Source organism: Neovison vison, chromosome 14 (assembly GCF_020171115.1).
Source record: "Neovison vison isolate M4711 chromosome 14, ASM_NN_V1, whole genome shotgun sequence".
Classification (NCBI taxonomy): Eukaryota; Metazoa; Chordata; class Mammalia; order Carnivora; family Mustelidae; genus Neogale; species Neogale vison.
Window position 1 is genome coordinate 5,732,223 of NC_058104.1, and position 27,264 is coordinate 5,759,486.

The window sequence follows — 27,264 nt, forward strand, 5'->3', positions numbered from 1 at the left end:
GAGGTCAGAAGGGATAGCTGAGCCCTCTTCGGCCCACCTGACAGCCCCTGCCCTTGTCCCTCTGTCCCGCAGCACCCTGGGGCCCCCGCCCCTCCCAACTCCAGGTCCCCGCTCCTGCCTGGACACCTGCCCACCTGCCCCGCTCCCTCTGGTTCAGCTGCCACCTTCTCCCCTCTCCACGCTGCAGCCAGAGTCCCTTCCCAGAGCCCAGTCTACTCCTTTGGGGCTCCCGGGGCCATCAGGTGCAGAGAGAGGAGACCGTGGTGCCGGGGGCTGGGGAAGGGGTGGGAGTCAGTGTGTCATGGGAACAGCGTCTCAGAGTAGAGGGATGGAACGTTCTGGAGCTGGGCAGCGGTGGCAGCAGCACACCCGTGTGACTGTGCTCCAGAAGCCCACAGCCTTCCTCCCTGGTCCGCCTCCAGATCCCCTCCTGGGTCTCACATCTGCAAGCACGTAACCCCAATGCCGGAACAGCCGTGGGCAATGAGTGCCCCCCCCACTTTGCCCCCTGCCCCAGGGCTAGAGAGGGTCGCAGGGGAAGGTCAGGGAGTGTCCCTTCTGGAAGGACAGCAAGGTCACCTGGTTTTCTGAATCAAGTCCACTTTATTTGAAACTTTCCACATGCCACAAATTTACATGAAAATACCCATTCAAAATGTCATTTGAAAACAAAATTCAGGAGTGGGCATCACCAGACAGAAAAGATGGTCTGTGTGGAAAGGCAGGTGACACGTATTTGGTCACTTAGCACCTGGTCACCACATACCGTGAGCCCCCTGGCCGACTCACCCCCCCCCCTTTAAAAACATGCTGAGCTCAACCGCTTCTGGTCGGCCACATACAGACAGGCAGTGGTCGAGGGGGGCCAGGGCCAGGGCCGGACAACCCCCTGCACCACAGCCATCATGTGGCTGCCCCTCCTGCCCCTTGCCCTGCAGCCCGCCCACCAGCCGGCTCCGGTGAGCACGGCAGAGGAACCTCCAGCCCACACCGTGAAGACTCCACAGAAAACCATCGCCTCGCCAGCTTTAGCCAAGCAGCCGCTTCTGCTGCAAACCGAGCCTCTCCCAGGAAGTGAACGTGGCTCTTGGACCTCACGGCCACAAGCAGCCCTGGGTCTCCCCCATTCCCCTGCCGACTGGCCCGGAGCAGAGTGCAGCAGGTGCCCAGCCCCCGTGACATGAATGCAAGCTCCCCTCCTGACCCTCCATGTTTCTGAAACAGCTCTAGAAAGCAATTTAGACGTTCGGGTGACACCATCCAGCCTGTCTTGACTCCTGGCGAGAATCCCGCATCCCCAGCACAAACACCGCAAGGGCACCCAAGCCCCTGCCGCACAATCCTGTCCCCGTCGAAGTGTGGGGGAGGCGGCTCAGGGTCAAGGCCAAGGGAACTGTCCACCACCGCCCCCTTCCACGTCTCCATCCGCAATCCGGGGTCTCCGCTGAAATCTGCCATCATCAGCCACATGGCATTATCCTCGTCCACGAGCTTCTCATTCCTTATTACTCTTCCTCACGAGGCCTCGGCAACTCTCACGCCCTCCAGAAGCAGGAGGCTGCCCGCTGCCCCCGTGCCCCCGGAAGAGGTCATGAAAGTGGGTCACCGGCGGGGTTCCCTTCTAACAAGGTGGGGGGGCAGGCTGCAGGATGGTTGCCTTCTTGGCACAGACTTGGGGAGGGCCGCTGGCACAACCAGGATGGCATAGGCTGGTTTCAGACCCTTGAGGGCCAACAGACATCCGGGTCCAGCGGCTCCTGCGGCCCTGCTCCCCCCGCCCAGCTCTCCCAGCCAAGCCTCCGCCAAGCTTCATCCTCTCAACTAAGTGGCCTGCAGCTGTGGGTCCTGGCACAGGGGCAGTGAAGAGAAGCTTGCCCCAATACCCAGCCTTGCAGAGCTGCCCGAGGTGTGTGCATGTGTGGGGGGGTCATCCCAGAGCCCATCCTGGGCCCCGGCTGCGGGCCTGAGCTGCACGCCCTCCGGCCTGGTGTACGACACGGGGGCTCAGAGGACAGCTGACAGGCAGGGATGGAATCCACCTCCTGGGCATATGCCAGAGTGAGGTGTCCCTAAGGCAGCCTCCTTGAGCTGGGAAGTAAACATACTTGCCCGTGAGAAGGAAAAGCCACGGACAGGGAAGCTGCAGGCCTCTGGTCTCTGCAGGCCCCAGGGGCATCCCTGGGGGAGCACCTTCAGCCCCTCTGACCAGGCTGTAAGGAGGCGTGACAGCCAACACCCCGGGCCACCCGGGGAGGGCAGGGGAAGACCAGCCATGGGGTCTAGGGCAGAGGGGTCGCAGGCAGGAGGAGCAGCCTTGGGGGTGCAGGCGGCTTCTATCTTAACAAAGAGATAAACACCTTGATCTCTCCTCATCCTGCCCACCTGCCCCAGGCTCTTCTCTCTCCCTCGAACACGCACACACACGCGCGCGCACACACACGATCATGCATGGAAACGTGCATGTACACCGTGCATGTGCATGAAGCAGACCACACTCACACGCGTGTGCACGTGGAGGTACGCGCACGCACAGCCAGCAGTGCTGACCAGGCCCCTCTCGGCAGGCAGCATATGGTCCGCACTTAACAGCCCAGTTCTGCCAATTGGGGACCATTAGGGTGGGTTCTTTTCCCAGCATAAAATGCTGCAGAATATAAATTGCAATTAACACCGCTGCCAAAATAGCACTTAGCGAGAAACAGCTCAGTATTAACATCTGCTGAGTCCCATCTTGGGGCAGGAGTGGAGGAAGCTCTTGCTCTAGGAGCGGGACAGGGACACTAAGAATACAAGGTCTGCTGTGTGGGGGCGGCTCTGCACAACGCCCCCCACCCCCACCCCCGCCGGCTCAGCCTCGGTGAGCGGCCCCTCCCAGCCCTGTTTGGTGGCATCAGTAATGCTGCTGGTTAAGCCCGCTCGCTCGTGCAAACAGGCTGCCCAGGCGAGTGCGTGAACACACCATCGCAGCCTGGGGGAAAGCTCACTCTCCAGCCGGAGCCCGGGCTGCTCTGGAGGAGAGGAGGACACCCAGAGCCACCTAGGGCCCTGCGCACCTCGGCCCTGCTGGTCAGGCTGCCACCAGCCACACGCTTGCTCTGAGGGTCAGAAGCGGTCAGCCCCCATACCAGCCCCTTCCTGACCACCCTTGCCTGGGGCAGGGGTTTCTGGGCACCACATGAAATAGCCCAAAACTGGGGAGGCGAGGTACGCCCACCAATTCTCACACCCTCATCTACAGCCATGGGGCCCTACAGGAACCTCAGCCCCGTCTCTCTGGGACCCAGGGCACCCCATCCGTCAGCATTCACCTGCCGGTGACCTGCAGACCAGTCCCTCTGTTCAGGCTGTAAAGAAGAGCCGGTCACAGCCTGGGGCAGGGAGAAGGCATGAAAACCAGGGTGAGAAGCAGGGAGACTCACCCCACGCCACCCGCATAGAGGGACAGGAGGGCAGAGCAGAGTCCCTGGGATGGGCAGGGACGGCCAGACAGACTGTTCCTCCCAGGGCCCTGACCCTGGGACTGCTTGATTCCTACAGCTCTGTCTGGCTTCCTGGGCCCCCTCAGCCCCGCAGAGTTGGGGCTGCTGAACTATCCGTCCCTCAAGAACCCAGGGAAGGAAAGGCAAGTGAAAAGCCCTGGGGCCACAGACTTGTTCTTTTAGTGGGTAAGCTGCAGGACACGCTACATGGAATGGGGGAAGGGGGACAGTCACCACAGACACAAAATGGGAAGATGGCCGGGCTGGGGGCCCCAGAGGAGATGGCAGCCAAGAAGGGCACCAGCAGCGTGAGCAGGGCCCACTGGGCCCTGTACCCCCAACCCAGAGGGAGACGGAGCCTGGGGGTCCCGGCGAGGCAGCCTCTGCAGGACTGACGTGCCCCTGGCTGGAAGCCGCAAACAGGGCCCAGCGTCCCCCGCAGGCCTCCAGGAGCATCCCCGAGAGCGATCAGGCCTGGACCTGGGGTGGAAGGAACCCAATCACAGCCCCTCGGAAGCCACGGGCTGAGGAGCCGCCAGCGCTGGGCAGAGTCGTGTGGTAGAGAAGGCAGCGGGCTCAGCACAGGGAAAGAGGCCTCGGACACTGGGAGGTCACGCCCCAAATTTGCATTAGCTGCACTGAAATTTTTAAAGTGCTAAATAAAGCTCTAGAAAATGGGATAGCTGGATCACTACTCTGGCTTTAAATGTCCTTTCTAAGTTTTAATAGTTCAAGTGTCTTGAATGAAGCCAGGTATGTAGTTCCCCAGAAACACAGATCTTCATGGAGAGCAGGTCCTAAAGCTGAGTGCCGTGCCGGCTGGGCGACAGGCCTGCCCCAGGCCTCGCCCCACGGTCCCAGCCCCACAGCGGACCCTGCCCAGCCAGTGGCCCGGAACTTGTCTGACGCCATCTGGCTGGAAACCTCGTGGACACACAGTTGGGTTAAAATGTGTCTTCCCGGGAAGGAGAGCCCCAAATCTGAAGCTTCCCACTGCGTCGTGCTCCCAGTTGGCCCGAAGGAAGGGCCCCTTGGGCACGCGATCACCAGCTGTACCCTTGTGTCACCGCGGGAGCGCGTCCACCCCCACACGCACAGTTACCCCCACGAGGCCACCCCTTCAGAGCCTGATGCAGGTAGCCAGGAACACAGGACCCCCTGTGGAGGGTGGAGTAGCGGCGGGGGACGGCACTGGCGGCCCGTGCTGCTCTGGGAACCCGGTCAGGGACCCTGAGGAGTCAGCGCTGCGTGACGGCTGTGAGTCTCAGTTCAGGAACACCCACGCCGGGCCCCGCAGGTCACCCTGACAGCCGGCTCTTCCTCCTCATCCTCCTCACAGATGAGACCCATGCTTCACCGAGCGCCGAGAGAAAGCAAGAGGAAGCTTCGGGAGGCCCTGGGAGACGACAGGTGTGCGGGATGGCTGGGCAGAGGGGCATCCTTCCTCTTGGGACCCGGCGGGCCCCGGAGTCCAGCACGGGCAGGCAGTGAGCAGCGGCAGCCAGGCCACACGCCCGTCAGGGCAGTCCTGCTTCCAGGCCCGGGAGACTGGCGGAGGCGACAGCGGCAGGCGGGAGGCTCGGCTGCCGGAAGCAGCTTCGCCTGGCACCAGCTGTCCCTGTCACCACCACAGGTTCGGGGGCTCCTCAGCCACTCTGCTTTTAAATAAGGTGATCTCATCCAGGTGCACCATGGGGACGTCCCGGATGACATTGGTCAGGCCCTCGTGGAGCAGAGGGAAGATGACGACATTCAGCGCGGGCCGCTCAGCCTGGAAACTGAACCAGAGGCAAGCCGTTAGCGGGGCCCCCGGCGGTGCGGAGAGAGGAGCTGCCCGCAGTGGGCAAGCCGCCCCAGCCTGGCCCCCTGGCAGAAATGTGCCTGCGGGCCCCACACACCAAACTCCAGGAGAGGCAGGGAGGGGCCGCTTCTCGGGGACATGGGGCAGGCAGCCATCGGGAGACAGCCGTGGGGAGGCCACCCGCCCAGGGAGACAGAGAGCTGGAGAACAGCCTGTCGGAACAGGCCACAGCATTCCTGCCCAGCAGGGCCTCCTGGGAGCCACCCAAGCCATGCGAAGCCACGCCTCTGGGCACCTGAGGCCCCGCAGCCAGGACAACACCCTCAAGAGGTGGAGGGAGGGGACAGGCAGCCAAAACTGCGTGGCCAGAGGCCACCCTCAAGGGGCACCAACTCCCAGGTCGGGCAAGGCAGTAACTGCCAGGTGCTGCTGGGAGCCTGGAGCCTTCATCCCAACTCTTGGCAAGTGGCTGCCAACCTCCCCACCGTTCCCACCCCACAGGGGAAGAGCAGCCCCTGATGTAGCACAGAAGCGTATGGTGGCCATGGAGCATCTCCAGTCACCCTCCCCAGGGCCCTGCAGGGACAGCCTGGGAAGGGGATGCCCTGACCACAGCCCCTCAGGTGATCAGTGGCAGGTCTGTGTGTTGCCACCCACCCCGTGCAGAGGCCAAGAGACGAAACAGAAGCGCCAGCTGCAGGGGGTCCAGGAAGAAGGAGACACACGGGTCCCCACAGAGCGCAACAGAAGACGTCCAGCCCCCGGGGTAACTTCTGTCCCACGGTTTCCAAGGAGAAGAGATGGGAAGGTGCCCATAGAATAGGGAACCTGGGCATTTGCCAAAACTAAGGCGAGCTCCCTCCAGACCCACGCCCCCTGGAAGGGACGAGGAAGCCGCAGCCCCGGCCCACCCTGTGGCCTCCAGCAGAGGCCCAGATGGATTTATGACACTTGTAGAGTAAATGCCAAAAAGGTACTCACAGAGCTAGATGTTTTGGCAATAAAGGCACCAAGGAAATACCTCCCAGTTCTGAGCTCAGTGCTCTGCTCGCGGGCAGCAGCGTCTATGACCAGGAACCTCGCAGGCAAGTCCTTGCCTGCTCACCTGCTGTGTGATTCACTTGAAACCAAATATTTTCGGATGTGGGACGTACGTGCAGACTCCTCTGCTGCCTGCCCTTCCAGAGATGAGCGCCACTCCAGGCTCCTCACAAGCTGCTGTCAAGATGCTAAAGGGGAACTGATTTCTCACCCGAAGCCAGGAACGCAGGCTGCGCCGCCTGCCTCGGCTCCCTGCGTGCAGCCCCGGGCGGCTCCAGGTGGCGGCGGGGCCAGGGGGCCGAGGGGCCAGGCCAACAGCGCTCAGGACCGCGCACAAGGTCCCGCGGGGCAATGAGTGCAGGTGCCCCCACCACAGTCCAACCCCACCTCATGCTTGCTGTCGGTTCACACCTGGACACATCTGGACCGGACTGAGCTCCCAGAGCACACTCACAGCCGTTTTCTTTGCAAAATACCTCCCTGGGCTTCCAGGAGCCTGTGCCCTCCCGGCTACGGCCTCAAGGCACCCACGGCCCGACGGCCAGCATCATCACCGGAGACACCACACAGCTAGGTGGGCCTCGCCAGGAGCAGAGGGAAAAGCGGTGACAAGTGGGAAGACGGCTCTCATTCGCATCCAACTGCAGGGCTGGGGCTCACTGGGGGAGGGAAGAGGCCCGGCGGGTAGAGGCGAGCTCTTGGCGGGGTGGGCAGCAGGTGTATCCTGCCTAACTTAGAACGCGCTACAGTGTGCTTCTGCATGACTCGGATATAGTTTGAGATTTAAGTAAACAGCCCCAATGAAATAAAACTTACAGCTACCCACGTTTAGAAGCCATTGCAAGCTAGTGACTGGCAGCAGGACGGGTCAGTTCTCAGGAACTCTCCCCTGACCAGGGCCAACGGCACTGCTAAGGTAAACACTCAAAGGTTGCGGCCAGTTCGGAGGACAAGAGCCAGGTGTAGGAGGTTCACGGGCTCACCCCCAAGGCCCCAGCCTGAGACACCCCGAGGAGGTCTCCCGTCATGCTTCTCAGGCTTTTACACCTCCTGCTGTCCTGGGCAGCAGTGCAGGCGTAGGACATGCGTCGGGCAGAGCACTGGGCAGGCACACCGGCCTTCCTGGAACTGCCAGCCATGGACCTCACCGATGAGCAGGCGAGCCCCACGCACAGGGGCCTGCTTGCTCCTTCCAAAACCGGGCACCTGCGAGCTCGGCAGCCAGGCTCCCACCAGAGGCAGCGAGAGGTGACCGCAGAGGCAGGGAGGAGACCCCACAAGAAGCAGGTCCACCAGGGATCTCCGCGGACCGGGCAGAAGGCCTGTCTTCCTGCAGTGCCTGAGGACAGCAATTAAGAAAAGCAAACCTATGCCTCCGCTCTGCCGTTGGTAACGGCTGCAGGGGGGAAGAGCCGCATCGGAGAAAAATCTTTCCTTGAGCTGCTGCCAACCTACCACGGGCATCTGACGTGCACCGTCACCTATCCCAAAATCTCAGGACCCCAAGTACCTCCTCTGAACGCTCCTGGGAGCAGAAAAGAGATTTTGTTTGTTTCTAAATTACTGTTTTATTTAAAGAGAAAATATGATGGGCGCCTGGGTGGCTCAGTGGGTGAAGCGTCTGCCTTCGGCGCCAGTCACGATCTCCGGGGCGCACCGGGCTCCCTGCTCAGCTCCCACTGTGTTCGCTCACTCTCTTTCTCAAATAAATTTTCAAAATCTTTTAAAAATAAATAAATAAATAAAGAGCAAGGGGCACCTGGTGTGGTTCAGTTGGTTAAGCCGCTGCCTTCGGCTCAGGTCATGATGCCAGGGTCCTGGGATCAAGTCCCACATCGGGCTGCTTGCTTGGCAAGGAACCTGCCTCTCTCTCCCCGCCTCTGCCTGTCGCTCTGCCTGCTTGTGTGTTTGCGTGCGTGCATGCACGCTCTCTCTCTCTCTGACAAAATCTTTAAAAAAACAAAAAAAGAGCAAATGTGGCAGAAAATGTGTGCAGGAGCGCAGAGCAGGGCCCCTGCACGCAGGGACAGCGTGGGACAGCCAGCCGCCCACTCTGCCCACCTCGTCATCCACGTCCCGCGGTCACACGTTAGCCTGCAGTACAGAACACGCTGGTTCTGGACGTGGCTTAGGCAAGGGACGGAAACAGACACAATGGGAGTCAGGTTTGTTGCACTTCCTTCCAGTCCTTGACATCTTTATGTTAAACAAAGAACGTGTCGTTCCCCCCGCACCCACGCCTGACAGAGACAGGGAACCCAGCACCGGCTGGCCTTGGGCCGGCTTCCCCGGACCTCCCACTCAGGCACTCTCCCCTGCGGACACGTGGAGGCTTCTCTCCACTATTATACCGATAAACATCATGTAAGGGAGCATAATTATTTCTGCCTCTTGAACTGCATCCTCAGAATAAATCCCAGAAATAGGGTTACTGGGTCAAAACATATGAACACTTTAATACCTCAAAAAGACAAGCCTTCGACAAACTCAGACACCTCTTATGGGCCACAGTGAGGAGCCACCTGACCTACCCACCCTAACTGGGTCAAGAGAACCCAGTTCCGGAGCCATCGAGATGGAGCACGGCTGGGGAAAGACCCCCCAAGATCTCCTAGGGCACCTTCATCTCGCAAGTGCACCTTGCAGCTGGCTGTGGCCCTTTCAGAGACGCCGGCAGAAGCGGCCTGAGCGCTGTGCTCATCACCACCACAAGCAGACGACACAGGGGCTCAGTAAAGGCATGTCCTCTGGTCACCGTGCCAGAACCAGTCTGGGCCCGACTCCACAGCGAGGGTGGGACCCCAGGACTTCAAGGCCTGTGGATGTCACGGAACTAGAAAGGGGTCTTGGAGGGGCAGGCCGGGAAGCGGGCCAGAGGCAGAACCGGTTCAATCAGCTATGAAACACCTGCTGGGTGTGCTTCTTTGCCAGAGAAACGAGAAACAACACGGAAGCCAACGGCCTCTTCCCCCCAAGATAAAGGTCTTACAGAAAAGCCAAAGCAGTAAGACCAAGGCAAAGAGCCACTCAGGCCGTGACGATGGCCTTCGAGCAGAAAGGCAGACGGTGGCTGGGAAGAAAACCACCTGGAGGTGATGAGGGGACATCTGTCAAAGAGCACACAACCCAGACGCTGCGCCAGGGAGGAGTGCGGGAGCACCTTCCGAGCTCCCCGATGATCCTGCGGATGCCCAGAGCCCGCCTCGGAGTGGCCTGGAATCACCCCAGACCCCTGTTTCTGACCACCTATCCTGCCCTCCCGGCCACAGGGGACCCAAGGAGGACTGCTTGCGGTGGGAAAGGTTTCCCGGCCCACTAGCCCATGCAGTCACAGCCCACCGTGGGGTACTGGACCCCATCCCTCCACTCGGGTGGCCTGGAAAGTCTGGACCCCAGATTTAATCACCGACCAGCAGCCAGGGGCTACAGTCTGGCTCCTTACGTTCTTGCCACCCCCACTGGCTGGTGGCTGCTGTGGCTCCCACAGCACCCGGCCCAAGGCCTGTCCACCCCCAGATCCAGCCCTGTGGGCCTCCCACACAAACAGAGCCAGAACTCCTGAGCCTCCAAGCTCTGAGGCGAGGCCGAGGGTCCCCCCCCACACACACACACCCAGAACCTGCAGAAGCAAAACCCAGTTGGCCTGGTCCTTGTCCGGGTCACATGCGGCTCGGCATTCCAGGTAGGAATGCCGAAACGTTCCCAGAAACCCACCACAAAAACGAGGCGAGCCGATGCAATTCACGATGGAGCTCAACTGCCCCTGTAACAGCAATTAAAGCCATAAAACAGCACTAATTCTGTATTTTAAAATCCACTTTCCATTCTAGAGCTCCCAGGGTTCCCCAGACTTAAACAATGAATCGCTCCATCTGTAAACTTCACTCATTTCTAAACATGCTTACAGAACACACACACAGACGGAGCCGTGCGCATTTTCGGGCCAGGAAGCGGCACATGGGCGAGGGAGGCCCAGAGCTGCATCGCGGCCCAGGCCCAGGGGCTCAACCCGGGTGCTGGCCAGCAGGGAGCAGGGCGGTGGGCCAGGGCCAAGGAGCCGTGCGCGGGGCTCAGGCAGCTCGGGACTTGCAGCAAACCGTCTGCCTGCCTCCCGGGACCACATTCCTTGCCAGCACGAGTCCATGCTGAGACGCACACTCGGGGACGCCTAGGGGAAGGAATTTCCACAGGGCCTCAGAGGCAGAGACCTGACTCTGACTGGCACGGAATGTCTGGCCCGTCCGACCCGAGTCGCGCCTGCTCCCACCCAGGGACGGGGTTCCTGATGTTCCTGGCAAAGGAGGCTATACGGCTCTGAGCCGGGGCCCCCTCAGGGGGTCAGCGAGAGAGGTCAGTGACAAGGAAACACTTATGGTGTGGAAGGGCCAGGAATGGACACGGCCCTTGCGGTCACTAGCACTAGGAGGGCCAGCACCTTCTGGAGAGCCCTCAGCCAAGCTTCAGGACCGGCTTGTCCTCACTGCAGCCAATTCCAGCAACATTCAGGGAGTGCGTCAGGGCACAAGTCTCCTCCGCCCCCCAGCCTGCTCCCTGAGCGCCCCTGCCATTCTCACGGGGCACCACGGGATATCCCAGGAGCAGCAGAGGGCCATGACCTTGCAGGGTGAACTGCAGCAGTCTGTGATCCTCACGTGGCCAGGCAGTCTGATCTACAGAAGCAGGCCCTGCCACAACCAAGTAACACGCACCAGGGCGCACACAGAGCGTCCGGTAACGCCACTGCCAGGTTAGGCAGCACGAGGGACAGGGACTATGGCTGCGACTTCCGACAGGAGAATTGGCTCAGGAACTGACCGGCTCAAAGTCACAGAGCCAGCAGGAGCAGAGGCCATGGCATGAGCCCCGCTCCTGGGATCCGAGGGAGAAGGTGGGACTGACCTCAGCAGGAGGCCACACAAACCATAGCAAGTTGCTGTCACTCTGCGTAGAACACCACGAAGACTGGAGCGCCGACACTGCCCTCGCCCAAGCCCCGGGAGCCACAAGGCCTTGCAGGCGGCTTCCAGGAAGGACAGCATCAGAGAAAATCTGAGAGGTAGAAAGCCCCTGGGAAGGGCCCTCCCCACCCAGTGCCAGGCCAGGGAATGTGGACAGCAGAGGTGTGGCTCAGTGCACAGCTCACATAGGAAGCAGCAAAGGGCTTCCCACTGCAGAGGGCCACATGGCCCAGCTCCCACCCTGGACACTGGCCGTACTGAGTCTGACCGGGGCCCAGATGGAGGGCGGCCTAGTGGGGCGGCTGTGCAGCACTCACTGAGCCAGTACAGACGAGTCCGGGTTTCTAGACGGACAGCAAAAGGAACAGACAGAAGCTGGCTCCGGGCAGGGTGTCTGAGGCCAGGAGGGAAGTGGGGGCAAACACCTAACCCAATGTACTTGAGGTGTTTTCACGGTGGGGGTGGGAGCAGGAGGGCGGCAGGCGGAAAGCTTCGTCTTGCTCCCCCGAGGGGCCCTGAGAGCTTCCAAAGCCACAGGTGTCGCTGCCCCATGGCACTGTCCCAGCTCTAGACCCAACAGGAACCTGACAACAGGAACACTGGAAGGACCCCTCCAAACCTAGCGCAGGCGAGGCCACAGAGGTCAGAGAAAAGCCCAAAGGTTAAACATTTCAAACTTGAAAGAGCAAAGAACGGAAAATAAGAGCACAAATGCCTGTCAGGATGCCACCGCCAGCTCCCCTCCCCACTGAGGAAACTGAGGCAGCCGGACTAAGGCCAGCCACCTCCTGAGAGGCTGGGCTGGGCAGGGAACCCAAGTGCTGGCTGGGCCAGAGCTGCTGGCCTTGGTGCTGACCCACAAGGGCACTACAGCACCACCTAACACAAAGCCACTTGTAGATCAGACGCCTGAGGCCACGGGAAGATGTTGGCCCTGCAGAGAGGGACATGCACTGCAGACGTCACAGCAGCCCTGCAGCTGAGTCACTGCCAGGGATAAACCACATCTCCAACTCAGGGGCCGGGCGGGGCAGAGGGGGAGCAGCACAACAGCCTGGGGCTAGGCGCTCCTCTCCCTCAGTAATTTTCTGAGCCTGAGGCAGGGAAGGAGATAAGAAAAGAGGCCTCAGAGAAGTGAGAAGAGATTCCCGCCTTTCCCTTTGCAAGCTCTCCCCTCCGCGGAATGTGGGCCTACAGGAAAGAAACCAGCGCTCTGCGCAGGGACATGCTGGTTCCTGGGGGCCGTGGCGCCACCTGCTGGGCACCTCACAGAAAAGCACCCAGGGCCCCTGCTGGGCACCAAGACTTGGTTGGAAGGCCCCAGGTCCCCCACCTGGGGCCCCAAGCTGCCTGGAGCCACCGGTGCTGCTTTGCAGCCAGGAAAGACCTCTGCATGGCGTGCTGGATGGCCCAGACCCACAGCCGTGGCCGCGCCCCAGACAATGGACAGCACAGGCCACCCGGAGGATATCTGCACAAAGGGCGCCAGTGCCTCTCCCACCGGGGTGCATTTCAGCCCTGCCCCCAGCAGCACAGCTGGAGGAGAAACCTGGATCTGGATGAAGTCCTGACAAGCCTGGAAGTTTCTTCATCCCCATGAGCCTCCCTCAGGATTTGAGGGCTCTTGGGTGAGATGCCCACATGGCTCTGGAGAGCCCCACACGGCATCTGGCACAGCCCCCTGGAGGGGGCGGGTGCCCGTCTTCCCTCTGGACACAGCCTCCCATCCTGCCCATGCTGGGTTCCAGGCTGCACTCCTCAGCTGCACGTCCCAGAGCCCTGGTTTCCCTCTCTACACAATGGGGCTAACGGCATGTATCTCACAGCGATTCCGGGAGGCTTGAACAACAGAGGAGTAACAGGATGCTGGCATGCGAATGGGGTGCTCACACAGCCCCCAGCGTCCAGGCAGGGGCCCGGAGCAGAGGCTCCAAGAGGTCTGCTGGAGGAGCACACATGGGCAGCCACACACGGGGTTCTCGTCACAGCAGGCCAGAGTACACCCTTCATGCCCTACAGCCAGCAGCAGGCACTCAGCGGGCCCCACCACAGCCGGGGCCCGTGCCACGTGCTGGAACACAGGGACAGAGGGACTGGTGCAGGACGCCCACCGAACCAAGGCCGACTCTGGGTCTGGTCTCAGGTACCAGGCCGCCAGCGAGCCCAACCCTGAACCTGGCTTGTGCTCAGAGCACAGACACACTGGGAAGATAGAGCTCTCACACCCCAGTCCTCAAACCTCATCGGCGGACAGGCTGCCAAGCACGTAACGGGGTGTGCTACGCATCCTAAGAAGGGGGCAGGTGGGTGCAGTCCGAAAGGCCAGAGTGGGAAGCTCTCAGGCCAGCGAGAGAAGCCGGGAGCCACCAGAGGCCTAAGCAGGCCACCAGGACGGGCCGGGAGGATGCCAGCAGGCCACAGGCAGACAAGGTGGGCAGACGGGCACCTTGGGAACAGAACCAAGAGTGAGAAAGAGAAGCTCAGAGCAGGGACCGGCATCTCAGTGCCAAGTCTCATCAGCTGGCCGGAGCGCTGTGTTGAGAAGGGTGCGGAGGGTCAGAATGCCAAAGCAGCTTCCTCAGCTGGTGATGCCTATATGGACACAGCACAATCTCTGAACTGTGTGGTGACCTCAGATGTCCTCTGTTTCTGAGAAGGCTCATGTGTCCACAGTGAGAAAACCCAAAGCTGGTTCCCATGTCTGCAGCTGGTTCCCATTCAGGCAGGAGAAGCAGCAGGGCCGCTGGCTCTTGGCAACAGGAGGGAGCCGACAGGCCAGTCCAAGCCCCTCTGGGCAGAACACGTCTAGCAGGGAGGTGTCACCTCCCCAAAGCTGGAGCCGTCGAGTGCGGGGACCTACTGCGAGTCAATGAGAGGGACAGAGTACCAACGACTCTTCCCAGAGGCTCAAAGGGCAGACCTGGCCCAACTCTTCATCACCGCACCTGAGAAAACCAGCCTTTGCCTCCTCCTACACCAACCACCACCCCAGCGGGCAGAGAACAGGAGGCTGGGGAGAGGAACTGCCCCGCACCCCGCTTTCTGGACAGCAACGGTCCATCCCAAAGCCCTCAAGTCTGGGCGTAGGACAGCTGGCATCCGACTCAGCCCTCTGAAAACTGAGTGCCAGCAGGATCAGCTCCATTTTACCCCACGAGGATGCTGAAGTGTCCAGACACGATGGTATGCGTGACCTGCCCACCACCAGGGCCTTTTCCCAGGCTCCAGAGCCAGAAAACTCAAGTTGAGAAGTGAAGGGAAGTCAACGACACGCACAGTTAGCTATGACGGCCGGACCAGAAACCTTGATGACACCCATGTAACAGATACGAAACAAAATTTAAAATAATCATTTGCAGACTTATCGACACGAAAACCATCCACGGTGTGTCAAATTTTTTTAAATATCAGGGTAGGAGGGGCGCCTGAGTGGCTGAGTGGGTTAAGCCTCTGCCTTCCGGTCAGGTCATGATCTCAGGGTCCTGGGATCAAGCCCCCGCATCGAGCTCTCTGCTCGGCAGGGAGCCTGCATCCCCCCCTCTCTGTCTGCCTGCCTCTCTGCCTACTTGTGATCTCTCTCTCTGTCAAATAAATAAATAAATAAAATCTAAAAAAAAAAAAAAAATCAGGGTAGGGGTGTATGGCTGGCTCAGTCGGTAGAGCACACAACTCCCGACCCTGTGGTTGTAAGTTCAAGCCCCACGCTGGGTGTAGAGACTACTCAAAAATAAAATCTTTTAAAAAAAAAATCAGAGGGGGCACCTGGGTGGCTCAGTGGGTTGAGCAGCTGCCTTCAGCTCCGGTCATGATCTCGGGGTTCTGGGATCGAGCCCCATGTGGGGCTCCCTGCTCCAGGGGAGTCTGCTTCTTCTTCTCCCTCTGCCATTCCCCTTGCTTGTGCTCTCTCTCGCTTTCTCTCTCCTGCTCACTCTCTCTCTCTCAAATAATTAAATCTTAAAAAAAAAAAAAAATCAGGGCGCCTGGGTGGCTCAGTGGGTTAAGCCGCTGCCTTTGGCTCAGGTCATGATCTCAGGGTCCTGGGATCGAGTCCCGCATCGGGCTCTCTGCTCAGCAGGGAGTCTGCTTCCCTCTCTCTCTCTCTGCCTGCCTCTCCGTCTACTTGTGATTTCTCTCTGTCAAATAAATAAATAAAATCTTAAAAAAAAAAAAAAAAAGTCAGAGTATAAAACCACATGCTAACTGCATCCCAGGTCCTCTGGCTGTGACTCTGCTGAGTGGAACCATGGGGACCTTTCACTTACAAGTAGTTTGATGCATGTTCCAAATTTTTATAAATTATAAACACATATGATTTTAACAACCAGGGAAGCGAAAACCTTAGCTAATAAGCCTTCTCTGGAAAAGTTCAGCAGCAAACCACAAAGACAACAGACTGACAGGAAGTCTGTCCGGCAAGGCCACCCGAGCCTTAGAATCCGGGAGACCTCCTGGCTGATGGCTCTTCTCTGAACTTTGAAAGCAGCAGAGGCCTCCTCCCCTGCCCCATGGGACATAAAACCAGGGGTGGAAGCAGCGACTCTCTTGGCCGTTGCTGAAACAAGGCACAGGCAGTCAGCTCCTGGGAGCACCACACTCCCGCAGCCAGCGGCATTTCCTCACAAGAGGTCTCGAAATGGCCACTGCCCAAATTGTTCAGGTCTCTCGACGAAGCATTCCCTGGACTCATTCACATTCTGAGCGCCCCTGCGTTCGGGCTCCGCCTGCAGGAATGCCACACTCACTAGGGGACGAGAGGGTCCTTGCTCGGCGGGGAACTGCAGGCCCCCAGTGGAGGGCAGGAAGGGGATCGCTGCCCCACGAGGAGCGGGAAGTATTTCAAATCCATGGCCTTCACCCACGACTGTCCTAGTAACTGCTGCTTCCACGTCTGAACCAAGCACAAAGACAGAAGGAATTCAGAATTAAAAGATCTTAGCATCGGGGCACCCGGTTGGCTCAGGCAGCGGAAGGTACGACTCTTGATCTTGGGGTTGTGAGTTCAAGCCCCATGCTGGGTGTAGAGATTACTGAAAAACAAAGTCTTCAAAAAAAACAAAAAAAAATCTTAGCATCAACTTTGAGAAAGAGAAAGGGGAACAGGGGCTAGGGGAGAGGGATGGCGACAATGTCGGTCTGGGAAGATGGGAAAGTCCAGAGCTGACGGCTACACAACACTGACGCCTCGGAGATACTGCAGACCTCGTGCCTGATGCCACACTGCAGCGAGCACCACGACAAAGCGAGCCACACGACTGACTCTCAGTTCCCTGATGCATGAAACAATTACGCTTATTCTGTGCTGGCGTCCAGCATTATTACAATCTACATGCCTTAGTTAAATAATACTTTATTGCTAAACAACACTAACCCTCGCCTGAGCGTCCACAGCTGTAACCACGGATCCTGGGTCACCGTAACAAACACGACAATGAGAAAGTCTGAAACATCGCGAGAACTGCCAAAATGGACAAGGAGACGCACAATGAAGAAAGGAGCTGGAAACGACACCACACTTCTTCAATGCAGAGGTGTCACAAACCTTCAATGTAAAACAAAACAAAACAAAACGCAGCATCTATGAGTAAAGGATAATAAAGGGGGGCATGCCTCTACACTTGAAAATGGTCAAAATGGGAAAGTTTATGTTACATGCATTAAAAAATCCCCCAAATTAAAAAATATCTCCCTCTTCAAAAAATAAAAGAAAGAAAGAAGATCTCTGATAAAGAAGAGAAGAAAAGAAAGAAGAAAGAAAAAAGGAAGGAAGGAAGGAAGGAAGGGAAATATTTGCACCTCAAAGAACTTCAACCCAGAGGAGGAAGACAGAGATTGCCGATTTGGAATTTCTTCTTATGCTCAGGGCAGAGACGGTCCACGGCCCCTTGGGCCGCACGGCGGTTCCTGCCTGAGAAGCTGTCTCAGGTCCAGCCAAGACAGAGGCGAGGAATCTGACACTGACTATCGGAAACTTCAGTTCCATCCCTCGCCTGACTTCCCCAGCGGGAGCTAGGAGCTCAGGAATCCCAAGAGTCTGCCCGTGGACACTCCCTGCCGTCACACAGCCCAGTGGGGACCCAGAGGACCTGTGGGGCACTGCAGAGAGGCACAGAGGCCACACAGGCATCCGGAGTTTTCCACTGGAGGGGAGCCTGTGAACACTGCCTCCCTCAACTGCTTTCCCAGCAACCTCCGGCTGACTCAAGCTCACCGTTTCCTACGGGAGGGGCAGGACATACTCACCTGGCCGACGCGTATCTGGCCACTTGTTTAGTTAACTCGGCCCTCAGTGTGACCTGGCTTTACAGGAGCTCTCAGAGCTTGCAGCACGAGCCGCGAAGCACTCAGACGACACGTGGCAGTCCCTGGGGAGGCTTCCCAGAGCCATCACTCAAAGCTCACGTGGCTGTATTTTGCACACAAACCAACCGGCTTTGATACCTGCATTCTCAGGAGAGGGTAAAAGACAAGTGGCAGGTTTAAAAGGAAGCTCTGGGTGGACAGGGGCCGTGGAGGAGGTCGCTGAACTCATGACGGCAACGTGAAACAACAGTGAACACAGCAGGCAGGAAAAACCACGAGGAGAAAAGCAGTAGCTTCGGGAGCCCCGATACGGTGGGCCCACTGACTAGGAGCAGCAGCTCGGACTCCCAGCACTCAGCACCCCATCCGAAGCCACAGCCAAGGCTCACTGGCCCCGAGCTTTCTTCTTCCCCTCCCCAGAGAAACCCAACAGAGAAGGAAGGGTTCTGCAGAGCGGATCACAGACGAGGATACGGCCTGGTGAAAAACACAACAGACTATGCTCGCTGGGGACAGCCGAGACCAAGCACAGACGCCAAGAAGGCCGCCCTCGCCCAGGAGACCAGGAAGATCTGAAAGTCTAATGACATCAAGGAATGGAACAAGCACATGGGGCCAGGACTCTCACAGCCCGTGAGTGGAAGCAGGGCCTTGGGAGAATGGCTTTGGAGAGCATCTTGGCATTTTCCTAAACGCACTCCCTTCGAGGCATGCGCAGACCGCACGTGGGGGAGCAGGCACAAGGACCTTCACGGGGAGAGAGAAAACACGGGACACAAGTGGAACATCTGTCAGCGCACAGACACATAAAATGCGACGAAGCTGCCGGGAGGATCCGCGCACATGGCTCTCGGCAGCCCCGGTACAGAGCAACACGAAAGCTCAGATCCACGTCGGGTGAAAAGCACAGGCTACACAGCCACGTGCAGCGTTACGCGTCTGTGGGCGTGACGAACGCACAGATACAAAGCTTTGTACCCTCGTGTGCCCTTGGGGATTGGAAAAGCAAACTCTTTTAAGATTTTATTTATTTATTTGACAGACAGAGATTACAAGTAGGTAGAGAGGCAGGCAGAGAGAGAGGGAGGGGGAAGCAGGCTCCCTGCTGAGCAGAGAGCCCAATGTGGGGCTCGATCCCAGGACCATGGGATCATGACCTGAGCCGAAGGCAGAGCCCTTAACCCGCTGAGCCACCCAGGCACCCCGGAAAAGCAAACTCTTGCTGGCAGGTTCACCGAGTCAGAGAAGCTACGCTTCCATTCAATACACGATCGTCTTCTATTTCTATTTTTTTAAACTTCTTAAAATAAATTTTTTTAAGTTTATTTATTTGTCAGAGAGAGAGAGGGAGAGAGAGCAAGCAAGCACAGGCAGACAGAGCAGCAGGCAGAGGCAGAGGGTGAAGCAGGCTCCCTGCCGAGCAAGGAGCCCGATCCCAGGGTGCTGGATCATGACCTGAACCGAAGGCAGCCGCTTAACCAACTGAGCCACCCAGGCGTCCCTTAAAATAAATTTCTAAGGGAAGGTAGAAAAAGCCAGAGCTGAGGTTCCATGTCCACGAGGTCCCTGGAGTTGTGAGACTCACAGAGTCAGAAAGTGGAGGGTGGGAGCCAGGTCCGGGCCGGGTCCGGGAGGTTAGAGTTCAGCAGACAGAGCCTCCGTTGGGGAAGATGAAGTCTTGGGGGAGGGGGGCTGCACAACAGCGCGCACCTGCGCGATGCCCCTGGGCAACACAATTACATACTGTAACAAGGGAGAACTGTAAGGTTATACCTTACCACAATGAAGGAAGAATGCAGGGCAGTAAGCATGAGTGGTACGGACTGAATTCCAACACACACATCAAGGAAAAAGCAAAGCACATATAAAAAAGAAGGGGATAGGAGAAAACACTATCTGTTCATTTGTGCAAAAAAATACAGAAAGAGTAACTGAGCAGTGACAGGACCAGCTGTCTGCAGGGGCTTGGCCATGAGGTGGAGGGAAGAGGATACAGGGCAGCACTTCTCCAAGGGGGATAGAACGTGCACTCCAAGCCACAGCGAGGCCTCACATACCAAAACCCCAGGCAAATACAGTCCACCAGGACGCGGTGTGAATGCCAAATGCGACATAACACAGTGATGCAGAAAGCCAACTGTGTTTCAAATGAGCAACAGGACCACACTGAAGGAGGCCGGAAGCAAAAAATGATCCTGAGTAACTCCGGAAGGCAGGGGACCACCAGGAACACACACGAGCCTCCAGGAAGTGAGCTGCTGTTTCCAAAACTGCCTTCCATGCGCAGTAGGACAGAGTGAACCGCAAACACGCTGCGGGTGGTGAGAGCTGGGCTGTTTACCGACCGGGGGGGGGGGGGGGGGGGGGTGGTAATGTGTCAGGAGGAGGGGGTTCTGCAGGAACCCTGGGATACAAAGTGTCAGTATGAACTCGCTTTTAATGTCGATGCAAATGGGTAATACGGAAATACAGAGGGGTGTGTGTGTGTGTGTGTGTGTTCGCGCGCGCGCTCATGAACACGGACACATGCACGTGCCTGTAAGAAAAGACGTAGATGAATTTCCCACTCTGTCCACAAGGGGGCCTGGAGGTGACGACACCCCAGCAGCAGTGAGCACATCCACGAGCCAACCTTGGTTTCTAATTCCGCCCTCCAACAAAGGGAGCCAGGCTCCGTGGAGAAATGGTTGCTTCCAGGGCTGGGGCTGCAATGTCTGGTAGTGCCAGAAAGGAAGGAAGTGCTCAGAAAAGGAAGGGGCATGTTCCAAGGGCACAGGACCCCGTCTGAAAGAACACCCCCGTGGCCAAATCTGGAACAATCTGTGCAGCCACATGAACAGTGGGATGGTGATGAAAACCCACTGAATAAGATAAATATCCAGGAGTCTATTCTGGTACCAAGAAATATTAAGTAAGGAAATGTGGAGAAGGGACTGGTTCCTTCTCACAGCACAGTTCCCAGAACAAATCTAGGAGGAACAAAGGAAACAGAAAATCGTCATTAGCCAAATATCAAAGTAACAACGGTCACTGGCAAGCTCCATCAATGGACACTAAAATCAGTGGACAAAACTCTGACAGAAAACAGTGTATTTGCAGACTCTCAAAGTTTCTTCCCACAAGTTGACTATTAGTTAGAAAGGGAAAAATGGGGGCACCTGGGTGGCTCAGTGGGTTAAAGCCTCTGCCTTCGGCTCAGGTCATGGTCTCAGGGTCTTGAGATCGAGTGCCGCATCAGGCTCTCTGCTCGGCGGGAAGCCCGCATTCCCCTCTCTCTCTCTGCCTGCCTCTCTGCCTGCTTGTGATCTCTGTCAAATAAATAAATAAAATCTAGGAAAAAAAAAATTTAAAAAAAAAAAAAAGGAAAGAAAAGAAAGGGGATGATGGGGGGCATGCGGGTGGCTCAGTAGGTTGGGCGTTTGACTCTCGGTTTCAGCTGAGGTCGTGATTTCGCAGTCATGGGACTGAGCCCAGACTCAGGCTCTGCGCTCCGTGGGGAGTCAATCTGCTTCAGATACTCTCTCCCTCCTGCTCACACTCTCTCTCTCTCTCTCACAAATACATAAATAAAATCTTCAAAGAAAAAAAAACAAGGAAATAATGCGACTACAGTCAAGAAACCCTCAGACACCCAGAGAAGACGGGCTGACACCGTATGTCCCTGGCACAGCACACTGAGGACACGGCATCACCTCTGCGGACTTCTGGTCCAAGCTCACGGACATTCTACCAACACCTGGCCAGGGTTCTTCACAAGTGTCACGGTCATGAAAGACCAGGAAAGACTGAGGACTGTCACAGACCGAACAAGGCTAAGGAGATGGGACAACGAGTGTGAGGAGCGGTTCGGCATCACACCCTGGAAGAGGAAAGGTCCGGGGACGGGGCTGAGGGGCTGCGAGGGGCTGCAGGCTGAGCGGCTCCGGTACCCCACATCCGGAGAATGGTTCCGCAGGGACAAGGAGCTCCCACGCAGGAGGCCGGGGATGGAAAAAACACTTCTGGGCTGCAACTGTGTAGAAATTCAGTGTGTGGCAGAGAGAGCGCCCGGGAGCTGAGGCCCCACGGGGAAAGGAAACCTGTCTGTTCTCACACCATCTCTGCCGGCATCTTTATGTCCAAGAAGCCAGGGGCTGGTCCCCAGCGACCCGGAGGCCCCCTGCCCCTCCGCCCGGCCCGCCCTCAGACACTCACCTCCGGAGCAGGGACTGCTGCAGGCTCTTGCAGGTGGCCAGGGACTCCCCGGTGAACATGTGGCACACGACGACACGCAGGCAGCGGCCCATGAAGGCCAGCACGGCCTCGGGCTGGAGTGTGCCGCTGCGGGACACCAGGCACAGGCGCTGCAGCGCGGAGCACTGGCTGAGCGCCTGGAAGAACTGGGCATTCGCGCTGAAGTAGGGCTGCTCCAGCCTGCGGGGGGAGAGGACAGTGAGCTCCGAGCTGCTGGCGGGTGCACCAGCCGCGGGGGCCTCTCGGTCCAGGGCCCCCCACCCAAGCTAAAGAGGGCCTACACCAGCTGTCCCCACGCTGGACTACACCACAACCCCCTGCGGCGCTGCTAGAGGACTCAGAGCCCGGGGTCTTCCCAGAAGATCCAGAGTCGCAGGGAGACCCCGTAGGCCCGATGTGAGCAGCCAGCCACTGCGGAGACCCCAGCCAAGTCACTGCTCTGGCCCTAGAGGCCACCACGTTTGCTGCCCTGCCCGCTCAGCAGTCCCCGCACCTCAAACATTGACCTGCTGGGCAGGGGGCAGGGAGTCGTACTTAGATCCAGTCCCTGTCACACAACACTGCTCGCCTGCAATGCACGGAAAGAACGCCAAGGGACCGGGAGGGGATCTGGAGGCTGGGGCGGGGGAGGCACCCAAGCCAGGCAGGGCCACTCCAGCCGCATGAGGAAGGCTGGGGAGTACGGGGCAGATCCACAGTCCTCTAGATGGGCGCCGGGCAGGGCCTCAGCGTGGGCAGGAAGGACCGCCAGAGTTAGCACTGACTCTCTGGCCACAGGGATGAGAGCAGGACCCGGGAACACGGAGTGCAGGACAATACTCCAAAGCCTTCCAGAACTTTCTGCACACACACACAAAAACCCTAGAGGACAGAGCAGTTCCAAGGGCAGAGCGATGTGGTGGGGACGCACTGTAGGAGGCACTGAGGAAAACTGACAGGGCAGCTCAGTGCCAGCTGTGAACACAGCTGTGGAACCAGCAGAGGCCCAGATCTGTGGCAGGACACTGGGCCACAGGCCACAGAAGCCCTCTAGAATGAGAGCCAGTGGAAGAAAGACGGGCTGGGGGAAGCTAACAGGATTCCAGGAGCTACCAAGAGGAGCGCCAAGAACTAGGAGAAAGGATTCCTCCTCTCTCTCTCTGCCTGCCTCTCTGCCTACTTGTGATCTGTCTCTGTCAAATAAATAAATAAAATCTTAAAAAAAAAAAAAAAAAAAAAGAACTAGGAGAAAGGAGAGGGGAGCTGGTGGGAGTTGTGCCCCACCTCCATATGCGACAGTCCTAACCCATGGCACCCGTGAATACACCTTCCTTAGAAACAGGGTCTTTGCAGATGCTATGGTGTTAGGATGAGATCATGCCAGACTGGAGGGGCTCTAGTCCAAGGGCTGGTTCCTTACAAGAAGGCCCTACAGAGACACAGCATCACAGGGACACGCGGGGAAATCGCCAGGGGACAACACAGGGCTCACAAGAGAAGTTTCTAGAATGAGCAAGAAATGCGCACACCCATAAGGCAGCAGGTCTACACTGGAAAAAGAGTGTCCTGTCCCAGCTCCCACAGGGAGAGAGAGCCCAAACACTCTGAATCTGGCCACATCCTGAGAGACATTGATCTGACCAGGACTGGCTGTAGGGCCGCAGATAGCCCTCCAGTCCTCAAGGCCAAGCAAGGCCCAAACAGGTCATGCACTAGATCCCTGTCACCCAAACACCCGGGGACACTAACAAGTCACAGGACAAAGGAAAAAGGATTTTTTTTTTTTTGAAGATTTTCTTTATTTATTTGTCAGAGAGAGAGGGAGAGAGAGCGAGCACAGGCAGACAGAGAGGCAGGCAGAGGCAGAGGGAGAAGCAGGCTCCCTGCCGAGCAAGGAGCCCGATGCGGGACTCGATCCCAGGACGCTGGGATCATGACCTGAGCCGAAGGCAGCTGCTTAACCAACTGAGCCACCCAGGCGTCCCGGAAAAAGGATTTTTAAATGGGGTCTTTGAGGGCTACCTGAGTGGCTCAGTCAGCTGAGCGTTCACTCTTGATTTTAGCTCAGGTCACGATCTTAGGGTCATGAGATCGAGCCCCACATCAGGCTCTGTGCTCAGTGCAGAGTCTGCTCGAGATTCTCTTTTTCCTCTCCCTCTCCCCTCCCCCTGCTCGTGCTCTCTCTAAAAATAAATAAAGCATTTAATAAATAGGGGTGCCTGGTGGCTCAGTGGGTTAAAGCCTCTGCCTTCGGCTCAGGTCATGATCTCAGGGTCCTGGGATCGAGCCCCACATCCGGCTCTCTGCCCATCAGGAAGCCTGGTTCCCCCTCTGTCTCTCGGCCTGTTTCTCTGCCTGCTTGTGATCTCTGTCAAGTAAATAAATAAAATCTTATTTTTTTTAATTAAATAAATAAATAAGTAAGTAAAATAGGGTCTTTAAGAAAGAAAGACCAATGCCAGCCATCTAATAGAGCAGCCACCAGACAGAACGTCCACCAACAACAGAATGTTCCATTCTGAACTATCCAGTAGGGGAGCCACCACTCACTAAAACGTGGCTAGTGAGACTGGGTGTTTGTGTGTGTGTGTTTTAAATATTTTATTTACTTATTTAACAGAGAGAGAAAGCACAAGCAGAGGGAGAAGCAGGCTGCCCACTGAGCAAGGGAGCCAGATGCGGGGCTTGATCCCAGGACCCTGGGACCATGACCTGAGCCGAAGACAGACATACCTAATGACTGTGCCACCTAGGCGCCCCAGTGAGACTGTTTTTAATCTTATTTTATATTCTTTTTTTTAAGTACTCTCTGTGCCCAACCTGGGGTTCGAACTTACAACCCCAAGATCAAGAGTCACATGCTCTACCAAATGAGCCAGCCAGGCGGCCCTTAATTTTGCTTTAATTAAATGTAAGTAGAGAGGTGCCTGGCTGACTCAGTCAATAGAGCTTCTGACTCAATTTCCAGGTCACATGTTCAATCCCTGCATGGGTTATGGAGATGAAAGAGAGAGAAGAAAGAAAAAAAAAGAAAAAAAAGAAAGAAAGAGGAAAGAAGGAAGGAAGGAAGGAAGAAATTCTAGTAAGCTCCAGAAAGAAAGAAAAAAAGAAAGATTGATTCCAGTAAACTCCTGACACTAATATTGTGGCAGGGAACTGTGGGTCCTCCTGGGGTAAGATTTCAAGAAGCCTCACATTTACTCTCCCACCATCAGCAGAGACTCAGAACACGTAAGGGATGACAAGAGCTGCACGAAGCGCGAGGCAGGAGGGAGGCCGCTGGTGCAGCCGCTCTGGGCACCAACCCTATGGCGAGAATCCCCCCAGCGGCCACAGCCGGCAGAGATGCGACACAAGCAGGTGTCCCATTCCAGAGATGTGGAGCCCTGGCCTGACACCCAGACCCCGCTAAAAAAACTCCATCCTTAAAGAAAGAACTCAGAGAGCCAGCAGAGAACAGCGCCCCTCAGAGATGCGAAGGTGGCTGTGTGGAGTCCTAATGTACCCCAACCGAGAGCAAGATGACAACCGAAGTCACACAGGGCCCAGACAGCAAGCAAATGTCCTCTCAGCTAGGAATGTGAAATTTTTGGAAAAGATGACTTCTCTTGCAAAAATGTTTGAACTTTTTGAACTTTTTCACTTTTTTTTTTTTAAAGATTTTATTTATTTATTTGTCAGAGAGAGAGAGACAGCGCACAAGCAGGCAGAGTGGCGAGCAAAGGCAGAGAGAAAAGCAGGCTCCCCGCTGAGCAAGGAGCCCAGTGCAGGACTGGATCCTAAAACCCTTCATGACCTGAGCTAAAGGCAGCACCTTAACTGACTGAGTCACCCAGGCATCCCTCATTGTCTCTTTCAAAAACAAATCACTCTTAAAAGTCCTAAGGTAAGCATCCCTTTGCAGACCTGAAAGTGGGAATACAGGAGGGGCGGAAGGAAGCACAGGCCTGGGGCGCCCTGGTCACTAGGTGGCGCTGCGGGTCCACGTGACTGGGAGAGCTTGGCTACAAACCCAGTAAGCACAGGGCTATGTGTTGTGTTCACATACCCTTTTAAATGGTTTTCAAGGTTTTCAACTAGCCAACAACTTCCAGGCTCTCCCACTCTGAAGGAAGCCGCCTGTAACAGGTGTTTGGGAGCAGGGCAGGCCTGTCCACTCCACCAGCTGCCTGGACTGGCAGGGCCCACACATCCCAACCTCAGCTCTGCTCCCAGCACTGCGGGGGGCTGGGAATGACGAAATGATCCATCACCATCACCTTCACCTTGGGGGGCCCTTGGCCCTGTTCCCTCCCAGCCATGCCTCAAGCCTCCAACCAGTGAGGATCTGACCTCTGGAGCCCGCTCCCCAGAGGCAGCCTGTCTCCACGAGGTTCTGCGGGCACAGGAAGGTGCTCAGGGAGCACCCCTCATCTGCCCGCCCACCTCCAGAGGGACCTAGCTAGGCCTCTAGAGCAGTCTCGGGACAGCCTCCAAGGCCTGGCTCCAAACCGGCCCTCTTGCTTCCGCCCAGACGCTGCCCTGGTTCTGAGGTCATGAGCCGCGCTGGGTGACTCAGGGGAATGCTTTCCCCTCCCTCCCCCGTGAGGCAGGGCTTAATCAGTCTTGGGAAAGAAGGTGCCCTTCTCTGTCCAGCTTGTAATCCTCTCTCTGCCGAGGTGCGCCACGGAACGACATGTTCCGGCCCCACCTCCCCGCAGGAGCCGCCCTGGCTGCACGGACACAGCTCCTGGCCAGGAGTCCCAACGGGCACAAAGCTCGAATTGATGGGCGTCACTGATAGGGACAGCAGTGGCAGCAGCTGGCCGGTTGGGGACCCGACGGGCTATCATCTCAGGGACCTTCCACCAGGAAGAGCAGGAGCTGCCCAGGAGGCGGCCCCAGGAGCAGCGTGCCAGCCTCTCCCGGGCTCGGAGCACCGTTTCCTCTCTGCGGCTCCAGCCCACGGCAGGTGGGCAAGTACCACCTGCTCCTTTCACTCCAGCCTCCCGGGCTCGGCTTGCCGCAGAAGGCAGGAATCCAGAGGAACGGGGCCATTTGGCCGCCTTTTAGAAAGCGATGTTTGTTCTGAACAGGCAGTACTCAGCTCTGATCAGACATGGTTCTCAGCAGCCGGCATGCACAGAGAGCCCATTATGCGCAGCAGTCAAGTTCTCGGGCTGACCTACAAAACCCATTTATCCCGGGTCCTTTGGGCCTCCCCAGCCACAAAACCCACCATACATGCTCAGCCCTGCTCCCGGGGAGGACCTCGCCACAAGGATCACATGCCAGCCCCGGAAGCCACTCGGTGACGGCTGAATGCTGCTGTTACGCTGTTGGACGCTCAATGGCCCCATGAAGCAGGAAGTGCTTCCAGGGGCCCACGGACCAGCTCCTCAACCCTCTGGGCCTCACTTTCCTCATCTGCAAAATGGGACAATACTTCTACAACCGGCATTGTTGAAAATGTCAAAGTGGTAAAATCTTACAT

The 27,264-nt window shown here is 57.4% G+C and overlaps 1 protein-coding gene across 1 annotated transcript in view; it reads right to left on the reverse strand.

Moving 5' to 3' along the window:
• Positions 1-2,715: 2,715 nt before the first annotated feature.
• Positions 2,716-27,264, reverse strand: part of FBXL18 (F-box and leucine rich repeat protein 18) — a 39,891-nt gene continuing 15,342 nt past the window's right edge. The window contains exons 4-5 of the mRNA XM_044234236.1: positions 21,774-21,992; positions 2,716-5,257 (exon numbers count right to left, since the gene is read on the reverse strand). Coding sequence (XP_044090171.1) covers positions 5,101-5,257; positions 21,774-21,992 — 376 coding nt within the window. The 3' untranslated portion in view covers positions 2,716-5,100. The remainder of the gene's footprint in view (positions 5,258-21,773; positions 21,993-27,264) is intronic.